At 33.1% G+C, this 10,498-nt stretch overlaps 1 protein-coding gene across 1 annotated transcript; it reads left to right on the top strand.

Annotated features, from left to right (window-relative positions):
* Nucleotides 1-243: 243 nt before the first annotated feature.
* LOC127729880 (isatin hydrolase-like) lies at nt 244-10,352 on the top strand. The gene is made up of 2 exons (XM_052237817.1): nt 244-492; nt 8,826-10,352. Exons 1-2 carry the CDS (start codon nt 314-316, stop codon nt 9,505-9,507), a joined length of 861 nt encoding a protein of 286 aa, XP_052093777.1. The 5' UTR covers nt 244-313; the 3' UTR covers nt 9,508-10,352.
* Nucleotides 10,353-10,498: the final 146 nt, after the last annotated feature.

The following is a 10,498-nucleotide window of genomic DNA, read 5'->3' as shown; positions in this document are numbered from 1 at the left end:
ATATGTCACTTTCAAGTTGGTCATTAAAAAAATTATCCGCGAAGTTTTGAGATATCAAAAATTAAAATTTAAAAATATTAAAAGTATTTATGACTTCAGAAACGGTATGTAAAGATTTGATCATTTCAATCACTTTTGAAATTTTTATATGCAATAGAAATTTTTACTCCAAAGAAATTAATGGAAGTTGTGCGTTTTTGTTGTTAACTGTTTATATGAAGCCATGCATCCAATCGTGTAAAACTTGTGTCAGTATAAAAGTGAGTGATAAATAACCTGTCGTTAACATTTAGGCCGTCTAAACAGATATAGGATGGGTAGAATTTTAATGCTTACATTAGTTACATATGTTGCAGTATGTGTTTCTTGTTTGGAGTATCAAGTTGTTGATTTGACTCATAACCACGGAAAGGATTCAATATACTGGCCAACTCATTCCGGCTATGAACGATATATAGATCAAAGGGGGATTTTCGAAGGAACTAATATTTGGTATGTACATCGTAGTTTCTGATTTTGCGGTTAAAATGGTTCCTTTAATCAATTGAAAAAGTTTGTAACGATACATATTCTAAAAGCAACTACATTGACCGACCTAACAACGCGATTTTGCTAATATGTAATGAAGTCAATGTTGTTTCACACACAACCACACAATTATCCGCACTCATACACATACATATGACATTCAAAACAATATTGTTTGTTTACTTTTTCCCTTAATAGGCCAAGCTACTCTTGTATTGCTAGCCCTATCTTTACATATGTGAACAAAAAAAGAATTAAATTAATGAACTTTTGGAAAAATGAATTATTAGGTAATTTTCATTTTATACTCGAAACACTTTTAGTTTTAATTATTGAAAATTATAAGTGTATATTAAATTTAAATATTACTTTAATGCAAAGAGAATTCATTTTGATGGAATATAATTATGTATGACTAAAGACAGGTCTTATACAATCCTGATTTGGACTATACTAGAACAGCTTCGATTTGCAGTCTTGTGTATTTTATGGTATCCTTAAATTTGTCATAATTTCATGACATATCTAAGGACATGTGTTCGGCTAATTTCGAAAACTTGGCCACAGGTTATTGTTTTATTCAGTTGTTAGTTTATATGTATTTCATATAAGTCGCAGAACTGATTTTTTAGAGCAAGTAATTCTAACTAGTAACTTAATTTCATTTTAAATGTATACAGTAATCGGCGTTAATCCATTTTACAACACCAATAATTATGTCTAACAATACAAATCCCCAAATTATTCAGTATACTTCTATTTAAAAATAGATTTTGTTGTTGCAACTTCTGAATACAAGGGTAGGACGTTATCTTTTCTTATTTAGTTATTTCTATCCATTTCAATTGTAACAAATAAAAACATTATTTAAATCGATATATATCAAACTATTTTCCTGGATATTTTTTCATATGATCAACGTGCTACTGGTACGATATTATGTACAGACGAGAACTTCGAGTATGTAATACAAATTATATATATAGAACTTTCTCCCAAAGCAAAAAGTTGGACTTGAATTCTAATGATAAAAGTATTTGAAGTGATAAAATCCGTAAACGTATTTATGAAGGTAAAATTATTCATTCATTGCAGTTCATCACTCATCTGCTGTCAAGATTGTTATGCAAATTTGGTATGTGCTCTCTCCCAAAAGAAAACGTTTGACCCAAATGAATGTTTAATATCTATAAGTATTTGAAGTGATAACATCAGATAACTTATTCAAGAAAGTAATTTTCTTTCGAGGTCTCTTCATTCATTCATTGTAATATCGCTCTTGTCTGCTTTCATAACAAGATTGACTCGAGAGCATAGCTTTGTTTGTTCTATTTTATAGTTATAGTAAAGTGCTGTTTAGCACGGACTATGCGATTATAGTCAAGGTTGAAAACATGTTGCAACATCCGAAGGGTTATTGACATAAAGTCAAACTTATAGCTTTTGGAAAGAGTACACATTGTATTTGTACTACAAATTTGAAGTTGTCGTTTGTACGTAAGAGCCATCATTTGACATTTTAGGGAGATGGGGGAGGGCAGGAGGATTTTCAAAATATTCGGGTCTGGTGAGAACTGAAATAATACCCTTCCCAACAATAAATTGGACACGTAATTGTTCCTTCCACTTCTACGGACAACAGCGCTCAGCATTTCTTATCTATAATACCAAATAAGGAGACCTGTTTTGTGGGTCTCTTCTCCGTCTTCCAGATCAAAAAAATCAATATGGCTCCAAACCTAAAAGAGTAGCGAAAGATACCAGAGGTACATTCAAACACATAAGTCGATAATAAACTGACAACGCCATGGCTAAAAAAGAAAAAGACAAACAGACAAACAGACAAACAATAGTACACAAAACACAACATAGAAAACTAAAGACTGCGCAACACGAACCCCACCAAAAACTGGGGGTGATCTCAGGTGCTCCGGAAGGGTAAGCAGATCCCGCTCCACATTTGGCACCCGTCGTGTTGCTAAAGTTAGTTTGCAAACTGTAGTTTGATAATCTTCCTAAACACTATTCACTTTGGATTAGTTGGGGAATAGCAGTCATAATTAGTTTTTCTCATTATTTGGCTTCCGTAGTCGTCGTATGCCGTCCATTAACTTTTACAAAAATCTTCTCCCCTGATACTACTGGACCAATTGGAACCAAGCATGGCCTTGGTGTATCTAGTTAATTAAAATATTGGGTTTGACGACCCCGCCTGCCAACCAACATGGCCAACATGGCTACAAATTACACATAGGGAATAAACTACCTATTTTTTCTATTATCTTGAAAACCGCTATAGATAGAAATCTGACATGTGCAGAAATGTTCACAATGTTGATATCTACATACAGTAACTGTTTATTTACGCCAAAACTTTCAAACGATTTCGTAAAGGAGTTAATGCCCTTAATGCCGAATTGTACCATTTTTTATCTCTATTTTTGCCTATTATTTTGAAAACTGTAATAGATAGAGAGATATTTTAAAAAGTCAAAATAATTCGCAAGATAAGATTTACTATAAAATTGAGAATGGAAATGGGGAATGTGTCAAAGAGATAACAACCCGACCATAGAGCAGACAATAGCCGAAGGCCACCAATGGGTCTTCAATGCAGAGAGAAACTCCCGCACCCGGAGGCGTCCTTCAGCTGGCCCCTAAACAAATATGTATACTAGTTCTGTGATAATGGACGTCATACTAAACTCCAAATTATACACAAGAAACTAAAATTAAAAATGATACAAGACTAACAAAGGCCAGAGGCTCCTGACTTGGGACAGGCGCAAAACATGCGGCGGGGTTAAACATGTTTTTTGAGATCTCAACCCTCCCCCTATACCTCTAGCCAATGTAGAAAAAACAAACGTACAACAGTACGCATAGTAAAACTCAGTTCAAGAGAAGTCCGAGTCCGATGTCAGAATAGGAAACAAAAGAAAATAAACAAAATGACAATAATACATAAATAACAACAGACTACTAGCAGTTACTGACATGCCAGCTCCAGACCCCAATTAAACTGATTGAAGATTATGTCTTCATTATATGAATATCAGGCACAATCCCTCCTGTTAGGGGTTTAGTATTATACCATCATAAAATATATGAGAAGAACATAACCCGTGTCATGCCAACAACTGGTTTTAGAATAAATATGTTTAATTCCAATGCAAAGACCCTATAAGTGAATCAATATTAAAGCCAAAATATGCAATCTTTAATGACCTGACAACAGTATCGTAACTATATCCCTTCTTAATAAGTCTGTTTAAAGGTTTTGTTAGCTTTTGAGGTGAATACTGACATTTTTGTGCTTTGTAAAGAATATTACCATAAAAGATCGGATGTGAAATACCCGAACGTATAAGATGTCTGCATGTTGAGTTATATTTACGAATGATGTCCTTATACCGATGATAAAATTTAGTAAATGTTTTGACTAGTTTATGATATCGAAAACCCTGGTGTAATAATTTTTCAGTAATACATAAATTTCTCTCGCTATAATCTAATACGTTGTTACATACACGAGCGAATCGTACAAGTTGAGATATATAAACACCATAAGATGGTGACAAGGGAACGTCACCATCTAAAAATGGATAATTAACGATAGGAAATGAAAAACATCTCTTTTATCATAAATTTTTGTATTAAGCTTCCCGTTAATGGTATAGATATCAAGATCGAGGAAAGGACAGTGGTCATTGTTAGTATTAGCTTTATTTAAAGTAAGTTCAACAGGATAAATTTCTTTAGTATACATACTGAAGTCGTCATTATTGAGAGCCAATATATCATCCAAATATCTAAAAGTATTGTTAAATTTTTGTATCAGATGTTGTTTCAATGGGTCTTTGCTGATTTTAGTCATAAACTGTAACCCATAACAATACAAAAACAGGTCCGCAATAAGTGGTGCACAGTTAGTCCCCATTGGAATTCCGATAACTTGACGATATACGGAATCTCAAAAGCGAACAAAAATGTTATCAAGTAAAAATTCAAGGGCAGATATAGTATCAAAGCATGTCCAATTGACATAGCTCTTTTGTTTGTTGCTACTAAAAAATGACCTAAAAGAGTTTGAACATATGTATTCGCATTCCGACTTTTTAAATGCCCATTTAATTAGGTGTGTGAATTTTTTCTTAATAAGAATATGAGACAAAGTGGTATATAGGGTAGAAAAATCAAAACTTTGAACAGATTCAAAATCACCAATACGTGCATGCAATTTATCAAGTTTTTGACACTCCAAAAGTAGTTAATTCCACTATTTTCAAAGGCCTTATTTGAACAATTTATTATCAGGTTTTTGATTGTACCAAGTGTACTAGTAAGTAGAATAGACAATTTAGTAGTGGAACAATGACTTGAAGACGAAATGAATCTATATTTGTAAGGTGATTTGTGTAGCTTCGGAAGCCAGTCCATAGTTGGGACTTTCATTGTATTTGGTTCTGCTTGTAAAGAAGTAGCTAATAGTTTATGTTTGTTACAGATATCGTTTTCAGAAAATGAAGTCAGTTGGAATGTTGGTGAATTCGTGATTTCCTTTTGCAGAACCTCAATGTAAAATTTACGTCAAACTATAATGATATCATTAGCAGCTTTATCAGCCGGGACAAAAATAAATTTCTTGGCCAGTTCTTTTAGTTTATGTTTGATACGAGAAATAGGATTTTTATGGTTGTTGTTAAGAGTAAAATGTTCTTTAAAATGTTGTATACGTATATCAACTATCTTCATTACTGAATTAAAAAAAGAGTCCAAAGATTTTTTGTCAGCTTTTTCCCGTTTTATCCATTTCAAACAGTAAGCACGAAGTGTCGTGGGTGATATTACGACACTCATTTCAATTAATAATTGACGGGGGACGATATTTAGGTCCTTTACTGAGGAATGATTTTAACTCTTGGTCGCGAACGATGTTAAGGTCTCCTGTTATAATGGAAATGGGGCCATAAGTGTATTCGGAATTACTACAATTACATGACGGAGGTGTATTTTCACTGATATTTACATCTTTACAGACTTGGCTATAATTAAACACAAATTTTCGGGTAGATTTCTTGTATATATAACAAATAAGAGGGAGTTCAGTATTATCAAAATATCCAGGATTTTTGTTCTTTAACAGAATGGTCGTTAAAAATACCGGCAATATCTACAAAATCAAAACCTTTATTGACATACTTTATTTTAATAAAATAGACAAATAAAATAGATCAATTTTGGGAAACAGTTTAGAATAACAATATGCCATTATAGTTTGAACGATTTCATACTTAGGACTGCAATATGAAATCAACATGCCATAATTCATCAGACGATTGCTATTTGAAGTTATTGTTTTATATCTTAAAAACTATATAATAGATAGATAAACACTTTCTGAATACAAAATGATCAGCAAGACAAGATCTACAAATGAATATAATGACCAAAATCGTCAGTCGACACTATCTTAGGGTTAGTGCTATATAATGAGGATTTTTACCATTTTTTGGGGTTTTTTTTTTTGCCTATATCTTGAAAACTAAATCTTAAAGATAGACCAAAATGATCAGCAAGTCAAGATCTACAAAAGCAAACTTTGCTGGAAATCCTTAATAGACTCTTTATAGGAATGGTTGCTCTTAAATGACGATATTTTTACCATTTTTGTATTTTGGGAAAATACTAAAGAAGAAAGAGGTAAAATAACAAAAAAACCGAACTCCAAGGAAAATTCAAAACGGAAAGTTCTTAACAAATAGCAAAATCAAAAGCTCAAACACATCAGACAAATGGAAAACAACTGTCATATGCCTGACTTGGTACAGTTTTTTATGTAGAAAATGGTGGATTGAACCTGGTTTTATAGCTACAATGTAGTCGCATAAAATTCCATTATATTGACAACAATGTGTGAGTAAAACAAACAGACATAATAGGTAAAAATGTCAAAAATTGGGGTACAACACTCAACATAGTGTTACATGTATAATCCTAATCACTATGTCATCAAAGAAAAACAAAATGGCATATGAACAATCTATAGACAAAGCACATGCAATCATGAAAGACAAGAATACAAAAAATGACGATAGTACAATAACACAATGGCGGGATGTATAATTACCGAGCCACGCCAAAAGGATATTACGAATAATGGTAAACAGTACAAGGTTAACAATATACAAAAAACAAATAAAAAAAACACTATAACACGTAATTAAGATGATAAACAACGTCAGTACCTAGAATCTTCACTGCAAGACCATCATGTATTATTTGTGAAGTTGATACGGAATATGTATCAACAAGGTTTTGGTATCTTCCGATGAACTTGTTTAGAACAAAGACGAGACTTTCTTTGACATAACCATGGTTCACCAACTTTCTGCTCAGACACTGGTGACGTTTTACAAAGTATGAGTAGCAGCTGCATACTCTTGAATACCGAATGAGTTGGGAAATGTATATCCCATATTCAGATGAAGTTGGTATATTGCTGCTAAGGAGGAGAAATTTATAATTTTAAAATTAAAATCGTCTCGTTTGTCAAACATTCTGGTATTAAGATGACCGCTTATGTTTTGACAATTGTCTGAAGGAACTCCAACTTATATGAAAATGAGAAGAGGTCGGCAAGGAGAGACGCACAGTTTTTTCCCCATAGGAATGCCGACAATTTGTTGAATGATAAAGAGAAACCGTAAACAGAAAAAAGTAAATGCAAGATAAAAAAAAATTAGATATTTTGTCTTGAATTCTATATTTGTTTACAATGTTGGAGAGCGTCCAATGGTGAAGATGCACATATACTTAAGTAAGCGACACAGGCTCTGTAGGAAACCAATGACGGGTTCAACTTCAGACAGAAAGCTATTACTAGCAGAAAAAAAACTGTCACCTAGTGCTTGACTTACAATTACTAAACAAACATCTTTAAAATATATACGCATTAATTCAATTTACCTTGCGATGTTTTTCAAGTTTTACATGGTCAACTGATAGTGCCAATGTTGTAATAAAAGTTGAAAGAAGCATTGAACTACTTTCGTTAAATTCAATGGCTTTATTCCGATTGTCCTGCACTTTATTAATTTTATTTAAGTGTTAGATAAATTTGATTATCAATTATATAACTTTGTTGAGCGTTGTTATGTGAAACTTTTTTTTCAAATACTTTTTTTTATTTTAAAAGGTTAAGGTGCAATGTGTTTTGATATGTTGTGTGCTTTTAGCTATAGCTTTACTGACTTTATGGAATGGTTGTCCAATTATTTTTCTCCTTTATGCTTTTTGTCATTAAAGAAATGCAGATTTGCTATTTCCTAAATTTGACTGTCAAATTCTGATTTCAATCTCTTAGTTGTAGCTACATGGGTCATGACCGGCATTTAAAAAATATTTATATTACTGTTTTCAGTATGGATAGGGTCCATTTTATTCACTTCCTGGTTAATATGAAAGTTTGACCATTTACTCAGGATAACACAAAATCACATGAATTTTGAAAGTTTGACGAATATCCTTTTAAAACACTACGGATTTAAGTGCCTTTTCAAATTATAAGCCTGATGTTTTGATGAGTTTTTACAGCCATTCTGAAAATTCCACTATTGTTAGGGTATCGTCCCCGAAGGTATGACCAGACCTGAAGTCAATACTTTTGAGTCATTTTCTGTAAATTTACTGTTAACTAAATGTTTAATTATTTAAAACTCTAAGCTTTTTCTACCCCAGGCATAGATTATCTTAGCCGTATTTGGCACAAGTTTTCGAAATTTTGGTATTAAATGCTCTTCAATTTTGAATATAAGTTTGCCTTCCGATTGTTTTATTCGAGTACTAAGTCTGGTGTACCAAATTATAACCCTGTTATCTCTGATGAGTTTTTACAATATTACATTAAAACGATGATAGATTTATTATGGGGCTGGGCTGGTATTCTGTCAACTGCGTGCTCCTATTCCATATTTCCACGGAAAAAGGAGATGGACATGCATTCGGACATATTATTTTCTATTCCCCGAGGGAAACCGAAGTATTGACTTAATGAACAATTGTTAACCTTCTTTTCGGAACTATTCTCTAGATAATCCAACCAAAATGATAAAAAATGAGGATATCAAAGATAAACTGTACATACAAACTTCAGGACACAGAACGATACTGATTAATTCAATAAGGCAGTTGGAGAGTGAAACACAAAAACATTTAATATTTAAGATATGAAGTCGCCTTTTCTTTTAATGTTTATATATAAATATAATTAATCAGTTTTGCCTGTATATTTGTAGGGTAGCATCTAATACTATAAAGACAACTGAACATTTAGGAACACATTTGGATGCCCCACAACATTTCAATGAATTTTCCTGGACAACACACCAAATACCTATTGAAAACCTGGTTGGTCCTGGGGTGATCGTTAATGTCAAATCCAAAGTAGTATCGAGTGCAGATTATACCGTAACGAAAGCTGATCTTGAGGAATGGGAGGATCAATATGGCAAAATTCCTGATGGAGCTATAGTCCTTATGAATTCTGGATGGCACGACAGGTATCCAGACAAAACAAGAGTATTCAACACACAAAATCCGAATGATACAACCTCATTTCATTTTCCATCCTGGGGAAAAGATGCAGTTTCATGGCTTCTTGCACATCGTTCAATTCATGTTCTTGGGGTAGATGTTCCGTCTTTAGATTATGGTCAATCAAAGGATTTTCCAGTACATATCTTGATTAGCCAAGAAAACATTCCAGGATTAGAAAATGTCGGTTATCTTGACAAAATTCCTGAAAGCGGGACCATTATATCTTGTGCTGTTATGAAAATTGTCGACGGAAGTGGAAGCCCTGCCAGAGTTTTTGCACTGATACCCAAAAATTCGGACACAAATGATGCTAGGAAATATAACTGTTCACTGTTTTTACTCCTATGTAGTTTAGTAAGCTTCAAAATGTTAAACGAATAATTTTTAAAAGGTGGTTTAGGTAAATAAAATATGCTAAGCGTACATTATGTAGGTTAAGCTTGTATATATATGAGAGTAAACAAGAACGATAAACAAGAATAATGTTATAGCAACATAAAACAAAACACGTCGTATTTGTATTTTTAATAAAATTAATTACAAAACAATTTACGAAAAGCAAATATGACAGACATGAACCAACGACAACACCTGAACAAATATTCTATATCCTTTATTCCGTAGGGAACAAATTCTTTAATAATTTTTTTCAGTGGAAATAATATTTCAGAATATTTCTTCCATGTTGTACTTATGTTATTGCATTTCCCAGTTTCTGCAAATTGCACAGAACAATCACAAAATAAATTTCAGCACTCAATTTGCTTTATAATCTGGATGCATTTATTTTATCTATTTTGTTTTCTGTATGCATTAAATTATTTTTAACCGCCTCGGTGGTCTCGTCGTAGTGTGTTCGACTCGAGTGCGGGAGGTCGTGGGTTCGATCCCCGGCCGGGTCAAACCAATGACTTCAAAATTGGTATTTGCTGCTTCTTTTTTGCTAAGCACGTGGCATTTAGGAGTAAGAGAAAAGACTGGTCGGCTCGGAGTCAGAATAATGTGTCCGGGTAAGGTGACATCTCTTCCTGCGGACTGTTACCTTGTGAACTAGCACGTTAAAAACCCGGCTCAGCGTGTCGGTGTAGTACAAAGCAGGGTTAATTAATATGCATATTACATTAACATGTTCTCGTCCTTAATATACATATTAATTTGCCGCTGGACGTTAAACAGTTCATCATCATCATCATCATCATCATCATCATCATCATCATCATCATCATCATCATCATCATCATCATCATCATCATCATCATCATCATCATCATCATCATCATCATCATCATCATCATCATCATCATCATCATCATCATCATCATCATCATCATCATCATCATCATCATCATCATCATCATCATCATCATCATCA

The sequence above is a fragment of the Mytilus californianus genome, unplaced genomic scaffold, assembly GCF_021869535.1.
Source record: "Mytilus californianus isolate M0D057914Y unplaced genomic scaffold, xbMytCali1.0.p SCAF_2, whole genome shotgun sequence".
In the NCBI taxonomy this organism is placed as follows: domain Eukaryota; kingdom Metazoa; phylum Mollusca; class Bivalvia; order Mytilida; family Mytilidae; genus Mytilus; species Mytilus californianus.
The sequence above is the reverse complement of the archived record's forward strand: the minus strand, read 5'-3'. Positions and strand labels throughout refer to the sequence as shown.